Source organism: Pongo abelii, chromosome X (genome assembly GCF_028885655.2).
Source record: "Pongo abelii isolate AG06213 chromosome X, NHGRI_mPonAbe1-v2.0_pri, whole genome shotgun sequence".
NCBI classification, from domain to species: domain Eukaryota; kingdom Metazoa; phylum Chordata; class Mammalia; order Primates; family Hominidae; genus Pongo; species Pongo abelii.
In genome coordinates this window covers 145,709,742-145,732,259 of record NC_072008.2, presented here as the reverse complement: position 1 = coordinate 145,732,259, position 22,518 = coordinate 145,709,742, and the positions used below count along the sequence as shown (strand labels likewise).

The following is a 22,518-nucleotide window of genomic DNA, read 5'->3' as shown; positions in this document are numbered from 1 at the left end:
GTCCAGCTGCAAATGTGACCCCAGTGTCTGTCACTAGATGTTAAAGAAAAATCACTGCATTAATTTAAAAAAGCAATTTCAGATCAACAGCACCTTTGGTTGGCAAGTGTTATAGGAATTGCAGTGATTTAAGCATCTCTCTAGAGTTCAGGATATGGTTTTTTTAAGCTACATCTACCTAGTCTGTAGAGACACTCCTGAACTCTGGAGGATTGATGTCTCTATCTGAATTATCTTTTTCCTTCCTTCCCTCCTTCATCTCCTCTCCTCTCTCTCTCTCTCTCTCTCTGTGTGTATATATATATATATATACACACACATATATATACACATATATGTATATACATATATACACACACACATATATATACACATATCTGTATATACATATATATATACACACACATATATATCATATCATGTATATATATGAGATAATAATTTGTTGCACAATGACATTGTGGTCAATGATGGACCACATTATACGACAGTGGTCCCATAAGGTTATAATACTGTATTTTCACTGTACCTTTTATATGTTTAGATACACAAATACTACTGTTACCATTGCCTACAGTGTTCAGTACAGTCACGTGCTGTACAGGTTTGCAGCCCAGGAGCCTAGGAGCAATAAGCCACATCAATACAATCTGAGTATGTAGTAAGCTATACCATTTAGGTTTAGGTAAGTACACTCTATTATGTTCGCACAACGATGAAATTGCTTAATGACACATTTCTCAGAATATATCCCCATTGTTAAGGAATGCATGGCTGTATACACACACATGTGTTTGTGTGTTTTCATGTATATACATATATGTGTATGTATGTATAAAATTAATAACAGGGACTCAAGAAGTTGCCTGGAGTTCTTCCTTTCTTCAAGGGTCTACCAATATATCTGATACCATCTCAAGAGGACCAAGGGCTTATAAGATGAACTTTCTGGGGTATTTGGGACTACTTCCTGATTAACTCCAAAAAGGAAGAGGAAGGAAAGTAAAAAGGAAAGGAAAGGAACGGAGATGAACTAAACTTTCTTCCCTTATTTTCATTGCAGCTGTTCACTTTATGGAGTGTTCTAGTCCCTTGACATCCCTGCTTTTCCCTTGCTCTGCAAGTTCTTTTTGGGCTCACTTTTTTTCTTTGAATTTAGCCTAGACTTTTTCTCTTCAACTCTTTTTTTTTTTTTTTTTTTTGACAGAGTCTTGCTCTGTCGCCCAGGCTGGAGTGCAGTGGTGTGATCTCAGCTCACTGCAACCTCCATTTCATAGGTTCAAGCTATTCTCCTGCCTCAGCCTCCCAAGTAGCTGGGATTACAGACGCCCACCACCATGCCCAACTAATTTTTGTATTTTTAGTAAAGCCGGGGTTTCACCATTTCACCTTGTTGGCCAGGCTGGTGTCGAACTCCTGACCTCAAGTGATCTGCCTGCCTGGGCCTCTCAAAGTGCTGGGATTATAGGTGTGAGCCACCATGCCAGGCCTCTCTTCAACTCTTCATTTGCCAAATTTCCCAATTTCCTTCACTCCTTTGCAATGCTGTGCCTACCCTGCAATCCTAGCCCCTAAATCAGAGCAGCCATCTGCCTTCATCCTTCTCTTCCCAGACAGCCAAGGACTGTGAAGGAAAAAATCACCAAAATGCAGATGGATGCCACCACATATTGATGCCTCACAGCCTCCACCCACCTGTCTGCTCAGCAACTCATTTACTTGGCCCTGGACACTCCTAAATAGCATCCATACCTGCATGCATTTACAGTCGTTCCTCAGTATCCATGGAAAATTGGTGGCAAGACCCCCTGCAAATATCAAGATCTGTGGATGCTCAAGTCTCCGATACAAAAATGGCTTACTATTTGCATATAACCTAAACACATCCTCCTTTATACTTTAAATCATCTCTAGGTTTCTCTTAATAGCTAATACAATGTAAATGCTATGTAAATAGTTGTTATGCTGTATTGTTTAGGGAATAATGAAAGATAAAAAAGTCTGTACATGTTCAGTAGAGATGCAACCATCCATTTTTTTCTTGAATATTTTTGATCTGCAGTTAGTTGAATCTGTGGCTATGGAACTCACAGGGAGAGCTGACTGTACAGTGTGGTTGAGTGAAAAAACAGACTTTAGAATCAGATCAGACAGAAATAGGTTTGAATCAAGTATCTGCCTCCTCTAGACCTGTGACCTTGGACAAGTCACATAAGCTCTGAACCTTAACTTTGTCAAATGTAAAATAGGTTTAACAGTAGTATAATAAGAATATCTACCTCACAGGTGTTGACAGGATCAGTGAAACAATAAGCTGGTTATCTCTTTTTCTCCCTACTCCTTTCATGTTGGCCCTACCTTCTTCTGTTTTAAATGTTTCAATTCTCTTTAGCTCTTTAATAACTTTTGCGTAGCTCTTTTCCTTCCTTAATCACATTTATATAATGAAATGACTATTGTCATGATCAGGAATGACCTAAAGAATAATTTTGAGTTTATGTATTTACTGGCTGCTCTAAATAATTTCTCATTGTTGATCTCTCCTTTTTTAGGAAACTCTTTTTATAATAATCACTCTATTCTGATTCCCCTCTTTGCTCTAACTCCTGTTGTCCATCCAGCACTTGAATTGATTAACTCCTGTTCCTCTCCATGGCCCTTAAATGTCCAGGGTTCTCCCAGGCTCCAGCCTCAGCTTTTTCCTTTTTCACTTTATATATACTTACCAGGGCTGGGACAAGAGTGAACCAAACAAGGCATGTAGGGCACAATATTTAAGAGGTCCTCACTTCTCGGGGCGTATAAGTATATTTATGCCCTACAGGCCTTGCTTACCACAGTCTAGTCCGGCCCTGACCCTATCAACAAAATTTACTGAGCATACAACCACTACTGCCAGGCACTGTACTAGGCATCACAATATCCATGCTCACTCTCTAGATGCCCACACACGTGGCTGTAGCTACTGTTTACAGAACAATGAGTTCCAAATACTCATCTATAGTCAGATATGTCTCCTGAATTTCAGATTATCTTTCCAACTCCCTAACTGTATATCATAATGTAGCCAGTAATAGCTGATGTATATGTAATGCTTCTGCTGCGTTGGACACTGTGCTCAGTAACTTTGCATCCATTGTCTCACTTCATCCTCACAAAAGTCTCACGAGATAGGCACTGTCATCTTATTTTTGTAAATGAGGAAAACAGATTCATAGAGGCTAAGGGCTTTGCCCAAGGTAACATACTAAAACATCAGGCCCAGGATTCAGACTCTGGCAGTCAGACTAAAGAGCCAGTTCTCTTAGACTTTATGCTGTGGCCCATAATGACATCAAACACAAAGTCCCCAAGACTCTAGCCATTTCCCCTTCCATACCCAGATGGTTAAGTCATACCACTTCTACTTCCTTAACATCATTTGAACTCCTCTCTTTTTTTTGTACTGCTACTGTTCAGGTTCTAGCCTTTATGTCTCCCGTAGATAATTGCAATAGTCTCAAGATTGCTCTCTCCTAGTCTTGGTATGGCCCCCTCCCCCACTATCATCTCATTAGAGTGTTGCCAGACTGGGCATCCTAAATCAGCCATCAGTGGTACTCCTTATGTTTATACTTTGATACCTCCATATTGCATTTTATTGTCCAATCTCCTTAGGTTAATGACTTCATTATCTGATGACCAGCTCTGCCTAGTTTACCTGCCTCACTTGTCATAGTCCATATGGAACCACACAAAACTCCTGAAATACCTCACGTTCTTGCAAATCTGAGTCTTTGCACATGAGTGATCCTCTTTGCATAAAACGCCCTTATATCAGACATTTAAAGAGAGAGAACGCCTACTCATTCTTTTAAGACCCAGATGAAAATATTATCTCTCTATCAATTGTTTCCCCATTTAATGTGTTCCTTTCTCTATGATCCCTTAGTACCTGGTGCACATTTTATCACATTATATTGAAACCTGTCACCTGGCCTCATGGTGCTTTAGATCAAAGAGGGAGTCTGGTTTATCCCCATACCCCTAGTACCCTGACACAGTACCTGGCACCGTAGTTGTAACTCAGTAATGTTTGAATGAATGAAGGACATCTTTGATGCATACACTTTACAAAACTAAACTGGTTTTACAGAACTGTTTTAATTTCAAAATTCCAAACTGTTGCAATAATACCTAAAGGCAGCAGCCATGAAAATGCAACATCTCAGCAAATCACTCACAGAAACTCCTTTTAGAAGCCAATGAGAGTTTAATAGCAGAAAAGAGTGCCGCATTAATACTGTCCATCCTTAGAAAAATTCCCCTGGCCCCTTCCTCAAGGGCTTATTATCTCTGGCTACAATGGCTGCAGAATCACATTGCCTTTCTCCTTAGTATTATCTGGGGATCATATATTTAACTTCCCTTCAGGTTTATCGCTAGTCATTATTTCCCAGGCTCCAAAAGCCTGGTTCATCTTTATTCTTATCTATCCTTTTCCCAGCATCTGAAGTCTTCAAGGGGGCAGAAGCCCTCTTACAACCTTCATCATCTCACCACTTATATAGAAGAAAAGGTTTGGATCCTTTGTCCTCCCAGATGTCACACTAATGAGATATGTCTAATGGCCTTGCTTTATGTCCTGCTTTGTGAGTTTTCCAACAAATTTTCTTTATCCCTTGACTTTACTCACTTTGCTAGTTTAACCTCTGTATTTTTTTTTATCATTATTTCAGCATTTCAGTCTGATTTCACAGCTGACATCATGTCTGGAGTGGGAACCACAGGGCCAGTCAGCTTTCTGGGGGTGCTTAGGGTTGGCACCCCTGATCCTGGTACTGTCAGCTACTAGATTTGATTCTAGAAGGTTGACAAGTAAGTGTGATAAACGCTTCCTGTGAGAACATGCTGTTTGTCCAAATGGGATAATTTCTTCCCTGTATGTCTTCCTCTGGGGAATATATAAAGTCAGTGTAGTTGTGAAAAAACAAAGTGATATATGTTGCATTAGCTAACTTCCTACTCTTTATGTCAATTCTTAAGCTTGCTTTTGTCCCCTAGGGAACTCAACTGAGTATTGTGTTTCTCCAAATATTAACTCCAAGATGTCTGGCATAGAGACAAAGTGATTTTTTCCTAATCCATGAAAAGCTTTGGTGATAACTAACAGCTTGCTAATGAAAAGTTAATCTTTATGTTTTAACTAAAACTTTAAATTGAAGATTTATAATTTAAAAAATTAGAGACATACCTCATTACATACTTCTAAAACCTTGAAATGTCATATATCTTAAAATCAGACTTTTTGTGTAAATAAGACCATTGTTTGTGCTTTTGTTTCCCATTTTGATTTCAAAGTGGTAAGTCCAAACAAAAATAATGTGGTTAATTTTTTTTCACTATATTCTGCTATTTCTTTGTTTTCCCACTTTTAATTTTTTTAAACTAAGGAGATGAATGTTTTCTAACAGGAATTACATGGCCAAATCATAAATTGAACAGTGTTTATTAAACATAAATGCATCATAAGCATTGTCGATCTATTTAGTTTTAAAAATGAAGAAGAAGAAAACCTAGCTAACAAAGAACCAGTACTTACCAACTGCATGCTGGCTGTTAGACTCTTCAATATTGCTGTCAAATCATGTAATCAAAATTTAGCGAAGAAGACAGAATCAGATATTTCTATATCTAAAAGGCAAGCATACTCAATGTATTTTAAAAAAGGAAACAAACCTGTACATTCAGCACTGAGTAGATATCCTAAAAGGCAGATGGTGATGAGGCCTGGTGATTCTGCCATGATCATGTTCACGCGCTGCATAACCTTTGCTAGCAGATTGTGAAAGTGGTAAGGTCGATTAGTTGTACCAAAGTACAAGCTGAGCTGTATTTACTTCTGGGAAATAATGTCCATCTCCCTCAATGGGTCTTTGGACTATTTCCAATGGCCTCTTTGGACAAGTGAAGAGAATGGGCAGTGTCATTATTAAATTTCACCTCTGATTTCACGGGCTTCTGCCACTGTGGCTGATTTGAGTCTGAAACAGGAAGTGACACATCTTCAGAATGGAGATAGGCACAGTGGCTACATTTACTGTGGCAGCACAATTCATCAGTGGGACCCATCGTGTCTTTGTCAGAGAGCACCGATGTTTGCCAAAATGGCTGTACCACTTTACATTTCCATCAGCAATGTATGAGTGGTCCAGTTAGTTGATTTGATTTTTTTTTTTTTTACTGTCAGATTCTTAAGGTTGTTTATGTATTCTAGATATGAGTCTTTTCATAGATACGTGGATTAAATATATTATCTCCAGCCTGTAGCTTGTCTTTTGTCCTCTTAATTAGGTCCTTCACAGAGTAGAATTTTTTGGTTTTGATGTAGTCCAGTTTATTTGTTTTTGTTTTATGGATCACATTTAGAACTCTTCCACTAACACTAGATCCTGATGATTTTTTTCCTATTTTTTTTCTAAATGTTTTACAGTTTGAAGTTTTAGATTTATGCCCGTGCTCCATTTTGAGTTAATATTTGTGTAAAGTATGATGTTTAGGTCAAACTTCATTTCTTTTTTTTTTTTTCATAGGTATGTCCAATTTATCCAGCACAATTTGTTAAAACAAAAAACAAAAATACCACCCTATCCTTCCTCCATTGAATGGCTTCTGAAATTTTTTCGTAAGTCAGTTAACCATATTGTTTTGGGTCTACTTCCGGTTTCTCTATCTATTTTTTGCGCCATTGATGTATTCATCCGTCTGCCAATATAACATTGTCATAATTACTGTAGCTATGTAGTAAGACTTTATATTAGGTAGAGTGATTCCTCCAACTTCATTCTTCTTTTGGTGAGATATTTTTAACTGTTCTAAGGGCTTGTATAAATTTTAGAATGATCTTTTTTTATTATTATACTTTGAGTTTTAGGGTACATGTGCACAACGTGCAGGTTTGTTACACATGTATACATGTGCCATGTTGGTGTGCTATACCCATTAACTCGTCATTTAGAATTAGGTATATCTCCTAATGCTATCCCTCCCCTCTCCCCCCACCCCACAACAGACCCCGGTGTATGATGTTCCCCTTCCTGTGTCCATGTGTTCTCATTGTTCAATTCCCACCTAAGAGTGAGAACATGCAGTGTTTGGTTTTTTGTCCTTGCGATAGTTTGCTAAGAATGATGGTTTCCAGCTTCATCCATGTCCCTAGAAAGGACATGGACTCATCTTTTTTATGGCTGCATAGTATTCCATGGTGTATACGTGCCACATTTTCTTAATCCAGTCTATCATTGTTGGACATTTGGCTTGGTTCCAAGTCTTTGCTATTGTGAATAGTGCCTCAATAAACATAAGTGTGCATGTGTCTTTATAGCAGCATGATTTATAATCCTTTGGGTATATACCCAATAATGAGATGGCTGGGTCAGATGGTATTTCTAGTTCTAGATCCCTGAGGAACCGCCACACTGACTTCCACAATGGTTGAACTAGTTTACAGTCCCACCAACAGTGTAAAAGTGCTCCTATTTCTCCACATCCTCTCCAGCACCTGTTGTTTCCTGACTTTTTGATGATCGCCACTCTAACTGGTGTGCGATGGTATCTCATTGTAGTTTTGATTTGCATTTCTCTGATGGCCAGTGATGATGAGCATTTTTTCATGTGTCTGTTGGATGCATGAATGTCTTCTTTTGAGAAGTGTCTGTTCATGTCCTTCGCCCACTTTTTGATGGGGTTGTTTGTTTTCTTCTGTAAATTTGTTTGAGTTCATTGTAGATTCTGGATATTAGCCCTTTGTCAGATGAGTAGATTGCAAAAATTTTCTCCCATTCTGTAGGTTGCCTGTTCACTCTGATGGTAGTTTCTTTTGCTGTGCAGAAGCTCTTTAGTTTAATTAGATCCCATTTGTCAATTTTGGCTTTTGTTGCCATTGCTTTTGGTGTTTTTGACATGAAGTCCTTGCTCATGCCTATGTCCTGAATGGTATTGCCTAGGTTTTCTTCTAGGCTTTTTATGGTTTTAGGTCTAACATTTAAGTGTTTAATCCATCTTGAATTAATTTTTGTATAAGGTGTATAAGGTGTAAGGAAGGGATCCAGTTTCAGCTTTCTACACATGGCTAGCCAGTTTTCCCAGCACCGTTTATTAAATAGGGAATCCTTTCCCCATTTCTTGTTTTTGTCAGGTTTGTCAAAGATCAGATACTTGTAGATATGTGGCATTATTTCTGAGGGCTCTGTTCTGTTCCATTGGTCTATATCTCTGTTTTTGTACCAGTACCATGCTGTTTTGGTTACTGTAGCCTTGTAGTATAGCTTGAAGTCAGGTAGCATGATGCCTCCAGCTTTGTTCTTTTGGCTTAGGATTGTCTTGGCAACTCAGGCTCTTTTTTGGTTCCATATGAACTTTAAAGTAGCTTTTTCCAATTTTGTGAAGAAAGTCATTGGTAGCTTGATGGGGACGGCATTGAATCTACAAATTACCTTGGGCAGTATGGCCATTTTCACAATATTGATTCTTCCTACCCATGAGCATAGAATGTTCTTCCATTTGTTTGTATTATCTTTTATTTCATTGAGCAGTGGTTTGTAGTTCTCCTTGAAGAGGTCCTTCACATCCCTTGTAAGTTGGATTCCTAGGTATTTTATTCTCTTTGAAGCAATTGTGAATGGGAGTTCACTCATGATTTGGCTCTCTGTTTGTCTGCTATTGGTGTATAAGACTGCTTGTGATTTTTGCACATTGATTTTGTATCCTGAGACTTTGCTGAAGTTGCTTATCAGCTTAAGGAGATTTTGGGCTGAGACGATGGGGTTTTCTAAATATACAGTCATGTCATCTGCAAACAGGGACAATTTGACTTCCTCTTTCCTAATTGAATACCCTTTATTTCCTTCTCCTGCCTGATTGCCCTGGCCAGAACTTCCAACACTATGTTGAATAGGAGTGGTGAGAGAGGGCATCCCTGTCTTGTGCCAGTTTTCAAAGGAAATGCTTCCAGTTTTTGCCCATTCAGTATGATATTGGCTGTGGGTTTGTCATAGATAGCTCTTATGATTTTGAGATATGTCCCATCAATACCTAATTTATTGAGAGTTTTTAGCATGAAGGGTTGTTGAATTTTGTCAAAGGCCTTTTCTGCATCTATTGAGATAATCATGTGGTTTTTGTCTTTGGTTCTGTTTATATGCTGGATTATGTTTATTGATTTGGGTATGTTGAACCAGCCTTGCATCCCAGGGATCAAGCCCACTTGATCATGGTGGATAAGCTTTTTGATGTGCTGCTGGATTTGGTTTGCCAGTATTTTATTGAAGATTTTTGCATTGATGTTCATCAGGGATATTGGTCTAAAATTCTCTTTTTTTGTTGTGTCTCTGCCAGGCTTTGGTATCAGGATGATGCTGGCCTCATAAAATGAGTTAGGGAGGATTCCTTCTTTTTCTATTGATTGGAATACTTTCAGAAGGAATGATACCATCTCCTCCTTGTACATCTGGTAGAATTCGGCTGTGAATCCATCTGGTCCTGGACTTTTTTTGGTTGGTAAGCTATTAATTATTGCCTCAATTTCAGATCCTGTTATTGGTCTATTCAGAGATTCAACTTCTTCCTGGTTTAGTCTTGGGAGGGTGTATGTATCAAGGAATTTATCCATTTCTTCCAGATTTTCTAGTTTATTTGCATAGAGGTGTTTATAGTATTCTCTGATGGTAGTTTGTATTTCCATGGGATCGGTGGTGATATCCCCTTTGTCATTTTTTATTGCATCTATTTGATTCTGCTCTCTTTTCTTCTTTATTAGTCTTGCTAGCGGTCTATCAATTTTATTGATCTTTTCAAAAAACCAGCTCCTGGATTCATTGATTTTTTGAAGGGTTTTTTGTGTTTCTATTTCCTTCAGTTCTGCTGTGATCTTAGTTATTTCTTGCCTTCTGCTAGCTTTTGAATATGTTTGCCCTTGCTTCTCTAGTTCTTTTAATTGTGATGTTAGGGTGTCAATTTTAGATCTTTCCTGCTTTCTCTTGTGGGCATTTAGTGCTATAAATTTTCCTCTACACACTGCTTTGAATGTGTCCCAGAGATTCTGGTATGTTGTGTCTTTGTTCTCATTGGTTTCAAAGAACATCTTTATTTCTGCCTTCATTTAGTTATGTACCCAGTAGTCATTCAGGAGCAGGTTGTTCAGTTTCCATGTAGTTGAGCAGTTTTGAGTGAGTTTCTTAATCCTGAGTTCTAGTTTGATTGCACTGTGGTCTGAGAGACAGTTTATTATAATTTCTGTTCTTTTACATTTGCTGAGGAGTGCTTTACTTCCAACTATGTGGTCAGTTTTGGAATAGGTGTGGTGTGGTGCTGAGAAGAATGTATATTCTGTTGATTTGGGGTGGAGAGTTCTGTAGATGTCTATTAGGTCTGCTTGGTGCAGAGCTGAGTTCAATTCCTGGATATCCTTGTTAACTTTCTGTCTCGTTGATCTGTCTAATGTTGACAGTATGGTGTTAAAGTCTCCCATCATTATTGTGTGGGAGTCTAAGTCTCTTCGTAGATCTCTAAGGACTTGCTTTGTGAATCTGGGTGCTCCTGTATTGGGTGCATATATATTTAGGATAGTTAGTTCTTCTTGTTGAATTGATCCCTTTACCACTATGTAATGACCTTCTTTGTCTCTTTTGATCTTTGTTGGTTTAAAGTCTGTTTTATCAGAGACTAGGATTGCAACCCCTGCCTTTTTGTGTTTTCCATTTGCTTGGTAGATCTTCCTCCATCCCTTTATTTTGAGCCTATGTGTGTCTCTGCACATGAGATGAGTTTCCTGAATACAGCACACTGATGGGTCTTGACTCTTTATCCAATTTGCTGGTCTGTGTCTTTTAATTGGCACATTCAGCCCATTTACATTTAAGGTTAATATTGTTATGTGTGAATTTGATCCTGTCATTACAATGTTAGCTGGTTATTTTGCTCGTTAGTTGATGCAGTTTCTTCCCAGCCTCGATGGTCTTTACAATTTGGCATGTTTTTGCAGTGGCTGGTACTGGTTGTTCCTTTCTATGTTTAGTGCTTCCTTCAGGAGCTCTTTTAGGATAGGCCTGGTTGTGACAAAATCTCTCAGCATTTGCTTGTCTGTAAAGTATTTTATTTCTTCTTCACTTATGAAGCTTAGTTTGGCTGGATATGAAATTCTGGGTTGAAAATTCTTTTCTTTAAGAATGTTGAATATTGGCCCCCACTCTCTTCTGGCTTGTAGAGTTTCTGCCGAGAGATCCGCTGTTAGTCTGATGGGCATCCCTTTGTGGGTAACCTGACCTTTCTCTCTGGCTGCCCTTAACATTTTTTCTTTCATTTCAACTTTGGTGAATCTGACAATTATGTGTCTTGGAGTTGCTCTTCTCGAGGAGTGTCTTTGTGGCGTTCTCTGTATTTCCTAAATTTGAATGTTGGCCTGCCTTGCTAGATTGGGGAAGTTCTCCTGTATAATATCCTGCAGAGTGTTTTCCATCTTGTTTCCATTCTCCCTGTCACTTTCAGGTACACCAATCAGATGTAGATTTGGTCTTTTCACATAGTCCCATATTTCTTGGAGGCTTTGTTTGTTTCTTTTTATTCTTCTTTCTCTAAACTTCTCTTCTTGCTTCATTTCATTCACTTGGTCTTCCATCACTGGTACCCTTTCTTCCAGTTGATCAAATCGACTAGTGAGGCTTGTGCATTCGTCACGTAGTTCTCATGCCATGGTTTTCAGCTCCATTAGGTCTTTTAAGGACTTCTCTGCATTGGTTATTCTAGTTAGCCATTTGCCTAATTTTTTTTCAAGGTTTTTAACTTCTTTGCCATGGGTTCGAACTTCCTCCTTTAGCTCAGAGTAGTTTGATCATCTGAAGCCTTCTCTCAACTCGTCAAAGTCATTCTCCATCCAGCTTTGTTCCATTGCTGGTGAGGAGCTGCATTCCTTTGGAGGAGGAGAGGCGCTCTGCTTTTTAGAGTTTCCAGTTTTTCTGCTCTGTTTTTTCCCCATCTTTGTGGTTTTATGTACCTTTGGTCTTTGATGATGGTGATGTACAGATGGGGTTTTGGTGTGGATGTCCTTTCTGTTTGTTAGTTTTCCTTCTAACAGTCAGGACCCTCAGCTGCATGTCTGTTGGAGTTTGCTGGAGGTCCACTCCAGACCCTGTTTGCCTGGGTATCAGCAGTGGAGACTGCAGAACAGTGGATATTGGTGAACAGCAAATGTTGCTGCCTGATCATTCCTCTGGAAGTTTTGTCTCAGAAGAGTACCAGCCGTGTGAGGTGTCAGTCTGCTCCTACTGGGGGGTGCCTCCCAGTTAGGCTACTTGGAGGTCAGGGACCCACTTGAGGAGGCAGTCTGTCTGTTCTCAGATCTCAAGCTGCATGCTGGGAGAACCACTACTCTCTTCAAAGCTGTCAGACAGGGACATTTAAGTCTGCAGAGGTTTCTGCTGCCTTTTGTTTGGCTATGCCCTGCCCTCAGAGGTGGAGTCTACAGAGGCAGGCAGGCCTCCTTGATCTGGGTTCCACCCAGATCGAGCTTCCCGCCTGCTTTGTTTACCTACTCAAGCCTCAGCAATGGTGGGCGCCCCTCCCCCAGCCTCACTGCTGTCTTGCAGTTTGATCTCAGACTGCTGTGCTAGCAATGAGCGAGGCTCCATGGGCATAGGACCCTCTGAGCCAGGCGCAGGATATAATTTCCTGGTGTGCCATTTGCTAAGACCATTGGAAAAGTGCAGTATTAGGGTGGGAGTGACCTGATTTTCCAGGTGCCGTCTGTCACCCCTTTCTTTCACTAGGAAAGGGAATTCCCTTACTCCTTGCACTTCCCGGGTGAGGTGATGCCTCTCCCTGCTTCGGCTCACACTCGGTGTGCTGCACCCACTGTCCTGCACCCACTATCTGACACTCACCAGTGAGATGTACCCAGTACCTCAGTTGGAAATGCAGAAATCACCCATCTTCTGCGTCACTCACACTGGGAGCTGTAGACTGTAGCTGTTCCTATTCAGCCATCTCGGCTCCACCCCCTCCAGGGTGTACTTTAAATCCATTGTTTCTTTGTTGACTTTCTGTCTTGATGACCTGTCTAGTGCTCTCAGTGGAGTATTGAAGTATCTCACTGTTATTGTGTTGCTATTTATCTCATTTCTTAGGTCTAGTAGTAATTGTTTTATAAATTTGAGAGCTCCAGTGTTAGGTGCATATATATTTAGAATTGTGATATATATATATATTATTATTATTATTATTTTTTTGAGATGGAGTCTCACACTGTCACCCAGGCTGGAGTGCAGTGGCATGATCTTGGCTCACTGCCAGCTCCGCCTCCCAGGTTCACGCCATTCTTCTGCCTCAGCCTCCCAAGTAGCTGGGACTACAGGTGCCCACCACCATGCCCAGCTAATTTTTCGTATTTTTAGTAGAGATGGGGTTTCACCATGTTAGCCAGGTTGGTCTCCATCTGCTGACCTCATGATCTGCCTGCCTCAGCCTCCCAAAGTGTTGGGATTGCAAGCGTGAGCCACTGCGCCTGGCCTAGAATTGCGATATTTTCATGTTGGATAAAGTCTTTTATCATTATATAATGCCTCTGTTTTTCTTTTTTAATTGCTGTTCCTTTAAAGTTTGTTTTGTCTAATATAAGAATGCTACTCCTTCTCGTTTCTGGTGTCCATTTGCCTGGAATGTCTTTTGTCACCCCTTTACCTTAAGTTTATGTGAGTCCTTATGTGTTAGGTGAGTCTCTTGAAGGCAGAATATATGTGGTTGGTGAATTCTCATCCATTCTGCAATTCTGTATCTTTTAAGTGGAGCATTTAGGCCATTTACATTCAATGCTTGTATTGAGATATGAGGTACTATTCTATTCATTGTGCTATTTGTTGCCTGTGTACCTTGTTTTTTTTCTGTATTTTTGCTTTGTAGGTCCTGTAAGATTTATGCTTTAAAGAGGTTCTGTTTTTTGTGTGTTTTCAGGATTTGTTTCAAGATCGAGAGCTCCTTTTAGCAGTCTTGTAGTGCTGACTTCGTAGTGGCAAATTCTCTCAGCATTTGTTTGTCTGAAATAGACTAAATCTTTCCTTCATTAATGAAGCTTAGTTTTGCTGGATACAAAACTCTTCACTGATAATTGTTTTGTTTAAGGAGGCTAAAGATAGGGCCATAATCCCTTCTAGCTCGTAGGGTTTCTGCTGAGAAATCTTCTGTTAACCTGATAGATTTTCCTTTATAGGTTACCTGGTTCTTTTGCCTCACAGGTCTTAATATTCTTTCCTTCATCTTGACGTTAGATAACATGATGACAATGTGCCTAGGCAATGACCTTTTGGCAATGAATTTCCCAGGTGTTTTTTGAGCTTCTTGTATTTGGATGTCTAGGTCTCTAGCAAGGCCAGGGAAGTTTCTCTTTGATTATTCTCCCAAATATGTTTTCTAAACTTTAGACTTATTTTCTTTAGGAATACCAATTATTCTTAGGTTTGGTTGTTTAACATAATCCCAAACTTCTTGGAGGCTTTGTTCAGTTTTTTTTGGTCTTTTTTCTTTGTCTTTGTTGGATTAAGTTAATTTGAAAATCTTGTCTTTGAACTCTGAAGTTCTTTCTTCTGCTTGTTCAATTCTGTTGCTGAGATTTTATAGTACATTTTGCATTTTTCTAAGTGTGTTCTTTATTTCCTGAAGTTGTGATTGTTTTTTATTTATGCTATCTATTTCACTGAAGATTTCTCCCCTCATACCTTGTATCATTTTTTAATTTCCTTAAATTGTTTGTGCCTTTTTCTCATTTCTCTGATGCCTTCTTCATTAGCTTAATAATCAACATTCTGAATTCTTTTTCAGGTAAATCAGGGATTTCTTCTTGGTTTGGATCCATTGTTGGTGAGCTAGTGTGATTATTTGGGGTTGTTAAGGAACCTCATTTTGTCATATTTCCAGAATTGTTTTTCTGGTTTCTTCTCATTTGGGTAGGCTATGTCAGTGGGAAGATCTGGGGCTCAAGGCTGCTGTTCAGATTCTTTTGTCCCATGGAGTGTTCCCTTGATGTAGTACACTCCCCCTTTTGCCTGGGATGTGGCTTCCTGATAGCTGAACTGTAGCGATTGTTATTTCTCTTTTAGATCTAGCTACCCAGCAGGGCTACCAGGCTTTGGGCTGGGTCTGGGGATTGTCTGCACAGAGTCCTTTGATGTGAATTGTCTTCAGGTCTCTCAGCCGTGGATACCAGCACCTGCTCTGGTGGAGGAGGCAGGACAGTGAAATGGTCACTATGAGGGTCCTTAGTTTTGGCTGTTTAATGCTGTCTCCCAAGGTCCTGCAGGAGCAATCCACTTCTTCACAGCAAAAGGAAACTATCAACAGAGTAAACAGACAATCTACAGAATGGGAGAAAATATTCACAGACTATGCATTCAAGTAAGGTTATCCAGAATCTATAAGAAACTTAAACAACTCAACAAGCAAAAACCAAATAACCCTATTAAAAAGTGGGCAAAAGGCATGGACAGACACTTCTCAAAAGAAGACATATTAGCAGCTGACAAACATATGAAAAAATGCTCAACATCATTAATCATCAAAGAAATACAAATCAAACCCACAGTGAGATACCATCTCACACCAGTCAGAGTGACCATTATTAAAAAGTCAAAAACCAACACATACTGGCGAGGCTACAGAGAAAAGGAGACACTTATATACTGTTGGTGGGAATGTAAGTTGGTTCAGCCACTGTGGAAAGCAGTGTGGAGATTTCTCAAGGAACTCAGAACTACCATTTGACCCAGCAATCCTGATACTGGATATATATCCAAAAGAAATAAATCTTTCTACCAAAAAGACACATGCACTTGCATGTTCATTGCAGCATTATTTACAGTAGCAAAGATATGAAATCAACCTAAGTGTCTATCAACAATGGATCGAATAAAGAAAATGTAGTACATATACACCATGGAATACTACACAGCCATAAAAAGAATGAAATCATGTTCTTTGCAACAACATGGATATAGCTGAAGGCCATTATTCTAAGTGAACTAATGCAGAAAAAGAAAACCAAATACCGCATGTTCTCACTTATAAGGGGGAGCTAAACATTGGGTACTCATGGACAAAGATGGCAATAATAGGTAATGAGAACTACTAGAGGGTGAGTAAGGGGGTAAGGGTTGAAAAACCACCTGTTGGGTACTATGCTCACTACCTGGGTGGTGGGATCATTTGCATTCCAAACCTCAGTATCACATAATATACCCATGTAACAAACCTGCATATGTACCCCCTGAATCTGAAATAAAAGTTGAAATTGTAAAAAAATTGAAAATGATTCCAAAATACCATCAAATATCCAATCAGTGTTCATTTGGTTCTGATTTACCGATTGTCCTATAACTCTCCATTTTCATGGTATGTTTTGCCAATGTCCTTCACAAGTAATTAATGAGGTATTTAAAAATACAATGAGCATTAAAAAAAATTTTAGGTTCGGGGGTACATGTGCAGGTTTGTTACACTGGTATATTATGTAATGCTGGGGTTTGGGCTTCTATTGAGCTCATCACCCAATTAGTGAACATAGTACTCAATAGTTTTTCAACACTTTTCTCCCTCCCTTCTGTCATTCTAATGTGAGCATTAACTGCTCTAAATTTCTTTCTCAGTATTGCTTTAGCTTCATTTCACAAAATTGACATGTCCTATTCTCATTTTTATTCAGTTCAATGTTTTCTTTAATTTCCTTTGAGGCTTCCTTTTGAACCCATGGCTTATTTAAAAGTTAGTTGTTTAAGTTTCATGTGTTTAGATATTTTCATTTCATCTTTCCGATATTGATTTCTAGTTTGATTCCATTATTGTCAGAGAACACACTATAATTTCAGTTCTTTTCATTATGTTGAAGTTTCTTTTATGGCCTAGGATATGGTCTGTATTTGTGAATCTTATGTGGCTCTTGAAAAAAAAGTGTATTCTGCTGTTGGGGGGCGGGTGGGGGAGCATTGTATATATACCGATTCTCTCCTGTAGGTTGATTGTGTTATTCATATCTTCTGTATTGCTAATATTATATCTAGTATTTCTATCAGTTGCTGACAGGGCAGTGTTGAAATTCCCACCTATAATTTTGGATTTGCCTATTTATTCTTTCAGTGCTGTCAGATTTAGCTTCATGTATTTTGAAATGCTGTTATTTAGTGTGTACCCATTTAGGGTCATTATAATTCCCTGGTAGATTGATCCTTTTATGTTTGTTATGTCCCTCTTTGCTTTTAGTAATTTTCTTTGCTCTTATGTTGACTTTATTTGATATTAATATAGCTACTTCTGTGTTTTGCTTGTTTTACTATTAATGATTGCATAATGTATATTTTTCTATTTCTATCCTTTTGCTTTCATCCCACTTATGTTCATTTAAAATTATTTATTTATTTATTTATTTTGGAGGTAGAGAATTGCTTTTTTGCCCAGGCTGGTCTCAAAATCCTGGGCTCAAGTGACCACTCTGCTTCAGCCTCCTGAGTAGCTGGAACTGTAGACATGTGCCACCCATATGGCTGAGTCATATTTTTTTAATGTCTCTGTCAATTTCTGTCTTTTGATTGGTGCATTTAGACAATTTATATTTATACCTCTGCTCATTCCATCTTCCTATCCAATGCTCCAAGATTTTTTCTTTTATTATTTGCCTCTTTTTGAAGAATTTTTAAAGCCACTCATTAAAGATAAGTCTGTTGGCAACAAATTATTTTCATTATTCTTTGTCTGAAAATGTTTCATTTCCCTTTCACTCCTAAAGATTGGTTTCACTGAACATATAATTTGTGGTTGATAGTTTCTTCTTTCTTCTTCAGCACTTGAAAAATGTGCCACATCCCTCAGACCTCCATGATTTCAGATCAGAAATTGATACTCATTCAAATTCAAATAGGTAATGTGTCATTTTCCACTGAGTGCTTTCAAGATTTTTTTTTGACTTTTCAGAAGCATACTTATCATGTGTTTTGGTATGCATTTATTTGTGTTTATACTACTTGGGGTTTATTAAACTTTTTGAGTCTTTAAGTTTGTGTCTTTTGCCAAAACTGAAAAATTTCAGCATAATTTCTTTGCCCCTAGTTTCTTTTTCTTCTCCCTCTGGGACACTGATGATATAAATGTTGCATCTATTTTATTGTCTTACAGGTTCTTTAGTCTCTTTCATTTTTATTAGTCTTTATTATCTTTTTCTCTGTTCTTAAGTGTTGGGACCAGCCTCAACACCACCCGTAGGGTACCCAAAGTCCGGTGGCGATGAAGGAATGAGAAGAGACAGGTTAAGAGTACATAAAGAGTGGGGGCCAGGGGGCCAATTGTAAAATGGAGGCTGCAAAAGGCTCAGAGCTCTGGTCTCCACATTATTTATTCAGTACAATTACTTAGATTTAAGAAGCAGATGTTCAGGGCAAGACAGTGAAAGGGAGGCAGTGTGTCATATGCGTAATTTATAGCAGTGGTGGTTTAAGTGAATCTTCTTTGTGTTCAAACAGTATATCTTTAACTTATCAGAGAGTAGCTGGTGGGAGCGGGCTTGCCTAGGAGCCTGCATATTTGTCCACATTCCAATGCTTTAAAGGAGTGTCTTTCTCCTTGAACACAGTGTTTACAGATAAGAGAGCAGGTCTCACTCTGACCATGGAAACATGATGGCAATTAGGAGGCTTTCCTCCTCAGAGGCCTCTTGTGGCTTTCCACAACTTATTGTCCCATATTTTTATGGCCAGTTTATACAGGCACCCCAAAAGCCTTTCCCCCAACACTTAAGTAGATTTGTCCTGAACTCTCTTTAAGTTCATTGATTGTATCCTTGCTTAGCTACACTATAATATTGAGCCCATGCAGAGATTTTTCCAAATTTGGCTATTGTTTTTACAGTTTTATAATTTCCATTTTCTTCTTTTAAAAAAACAACTTCTACATTTTGCTGAGGTTTCCAGTTTTTTAATTTTTGAGGTAATTTGTAATTGATTATTGAAACATTTTTATGATGGTTGCTTTAATATCCTTGCAGATCATTTGGACATCTGATATTTCAAAGTTGACTCTCCTTTACTATCTCTGTTTATTACAATTGTGATTTTCCTGCATCTTGATATGAAAGGCGGTTTTTATGTGTATTCTGGACATTTTGTAAAGTATGTTAGCAGACTCTGGATCCTATTTAGCAGGCAGTAACCCTTTTTAGGGTTAACACACAGGTCCTGGCCTAATTTTCTGGGCCATAATTCCACGTTAGTTGATGTTATGATATAGAGAATATCTATGTGGGCCGACACAATCAGGTGTGTTCTTTAGATGCAGAGAGCTCTCTACAGCTGATAGCAGAAGGAGAAGTCGGAGACACGCAAAGTACCTGAAGGATTTGGTAAAGCATATGTGACTTTGAAGATGGAGGGGGCCATGTGAAAGGACTGAAGATTGGTCTTTGGGAGCTCAGAGCTACCCCTGGCTAACAGCTAGCCGGAAATTTAATTCTGCCAACAATCTTAATGAGCCTAAAAGTGGATTATTTTCTAGGGCCTCCAGGCAGGAGCCCAGTAGGCTTACATCTTGACTTCAACCTTGTGAGATCTTAAGCTAAGCTCTCACTTGAGCCAGCTTATACTTCTAACTTACAGAACACAGCAATAGAAAACTATTACTCCATCATTAGTGTTTAAGTTGTGCTAAGCTTAGCTTTCTCTCTGAAATGTTTTTGAATTGTCCATGCCTCTGAGAGGGCCAACACATACCACTTTTAGAACATTAATCAAGTTTATAAAAGCTTTATAGTTTTAGCATTTATGTTTTAGACTATCATATATCTTTAATAATTTTTGTATATGAAATGAGGTAATAGTTGAAGTTTTTAATTTTATATGGATTTGGAATTTTCCCAGAATTATTAATTGATAAGTCTTTCTTTTGATCCTAGTATTACCTTGCCACTTTTCTCAAAAATCAATTGGCTCTGTACATGTGGATTTCTTTCTGAACTCTCCACTCTGTTTAGCTGGCATATATTTTAATTTATAAGAATGGGATGGTATTATATATCTCATTGTTTTTCTTAAGTTTTAAAATCAGTGCCATAATTTTAAGATACATTTTTATTGCCTTAGACATATCCAGTCTAGTGCTCCTAACTGCTGCCTGGTGTGCATTTACCACATTTTTTTCCTAACTACTTTCCTAGTAAATGACATCCAGGTTGCCTAAATCACCTTGTTTCCACAAATAATGCCTTCTTATCAGTACCCTTATGGAGTGGTGTGATAACTTACTTGGGATTTATGTACAGGAACATAATACCATGATGTTGGGGTATTCATATCTCTGATTTGTCTAGACACCGCCAATTTGTCTCCAGATTGGCTGCACAAATCTACACTCCCACCAGTAGTGCATATAGATTTCTGTACTGTAATTCTTGTCAATTATTTGCATTATCCTCCTTTATAAGTTTTGCTAGTTTAACATAAGTAAAATGCAATCTGTTTTAAATGATATCCCCTTATTGCATTTTAGAATACATCTTGATAGGCCTTTCAGAATTTTGGGTTTCTCTTTTTGTAAATTGTCAGCTCACAGGCTTTGCCTAATTTTCTACCAGGGCTGTTAATTTGAAGGCTTTTCTTGAGTTTTCCAGATGTTAATTCATTGTCAGTTTTAGACATTACAAATAATGTTTCCTAATCTGTCACATGTCAATTAACTTTGTCTGTGTTTTTCTTATACTTTGTTGAATAGAAGCTCTCAATTGGAATTTATTAAATTCATTAGTTTTTGCTTTTATAGTCTGTGTCTTTAAAGTTTTATTTAAGAAGTACTTCACTGCTTCTAGGTCATAAAGATATTCTCTTAAATTTTTATACTAACTTTATAGTTTTATCTTTCACATCTAAATGTATAATTTAATGTGAAATTTGTCTATAATTTGATAACAGGGTTGATGAGAGTGTAGGAAAATGAGCACTCTCATATACTGTTGGTTGGAGTATAAAGTTCTGGAGATCATTGAGGCCATACCAAAAACTTCAAAAATGTACTCCTTTTGACATAAAAATCAAGGCAATAATTATAAAAGTACAAAAAATATCTTGGAGGATATTTATTGCAGTCATTATAATAGCAAAATATTTCCAAACAACCCAAATATCCAACAATAAGAATCATTCAAATAAATTATGGTAACAAACAATAGAATATAAATCCATTAACATACTATGGTTTGCCAGAATAGCCAAAACAATACTTAAGAAGAAGGAAGTTGGAGGACTTATGTTTTCTGACATCAAAACTTATAGCAATGCTAGTGTAATCAAGAGAGTATAGTACTGGCATAAGGCTAGACATGTAGATTATATTAGTTTCCTGTTGCTGTGGTAACAAAGCACCACAAATTTGGTGGCTTAAAATAACAAATTTATTATTTTCTTCTTCTGGAGGTCAGAAGTTCAAAATCAATTTCAGTGGACTAAAGTCAAGGTGTTGCCAGGGCTAGTTTCTTCTGAAAGAACAGAGTAGACATTCCATTTCCTCACATTTTTTGGTTTCTAGAGACTGCCACTATTTCCAACTCATGGCCCCTTCCTTGCATTACTCCAAACTCTTACTTCTATCATTAAATCTCCTACTGAGTATGATCTTATTGCCTCTCTGTTATAGGAATTCTTATAATTTCATTGGGCCTATTGGATAATTATGGAATATCTCCCCATCTTAAGATTCTTACCCACATTTGCAAAGTCTCTTTTGCCATACAAGGTAACATATTCATAATTTCTGGGAACTTGGAAGTAGACATAATTGAGGGGCCAATATTCAGCCTATCATATGGATCAATGTAACAAAATGGAGTCTATAAATAAACTCACATTTATGGTCATTGATTTTGACAATGGTATCAAGATAATTCAAAGGGGGAAAATAATAGCCTTCAGTACTGGGACAATCAGATATCTACATGCAAAAGAATGAAGTTGAATCCCTAACTCATACTATATGCAAAATGGTTTACTAGGATGACTATAATCAACAAGATGAAAAATATTAGGCAAGGATGTGGAGAAAGTGGAACCCTTCTACACTGCTCTTGGCAAAGTAAAATGGTATAGTTACTATGGAAAACATTTTGATGATTCATTAAAATGTTAAACACAGAGTTACCTTGTGACCCAGGAATTACACTCTTAGGTATATACTCAGAAGAAATGAAAACATATCTACACAGGGCTGGACGTGGTGGCTCACACCTGTAATCCCAGCACATTGGGAGGCCGAGGCAGGCAGATCATCAGGTCAGGAGATTGAGACCATGGTGAAACCCCGTCTCTACTAAAAATACAAAAAATTAGCTGGGCGCTGTGGCAGACGCCTGTAGTCCCAGCTACTTGGGAGGCTGAGGCAGGAGAATGGCGTGAACCCGGGAGGCAGAGCTTGCAGTGAGCCAAGATTGCGCCGCTGCACTCCAGCCTGGGCGACAAAGCAAGACTCCGTCGC

The 22,518-nt window shown here is 38.3% G+C and overlaps 1 protein-coding gene across 2 annotated transcripts in view; it reads right to left on the bottom strand.

Moving 5' to 3' along the window:
* Positions 1–5,832, bottom strand: part of F9 (coagulation factor IX) — a 39,749-nt gene extending 33,917 nt beyond the window's left edge. For both annotated transcript variants that reach the window (XM_002832184.3, XM_009235323.3), the window contains exon 1: positions 5,719–5,832. In XM_002832184.3, the coding sequence (XP_002832230.2) occupies positions 5,719–5,806 (88 nt within the window). In that variant the 5' untranslated portion in view covers positions 5,807–5,832. The remainder of the gene's footprint in view (positions 1–5,718) is intronic.
* Positions 5,833–22,518: the final 16,686 nt, after the last annotated feature.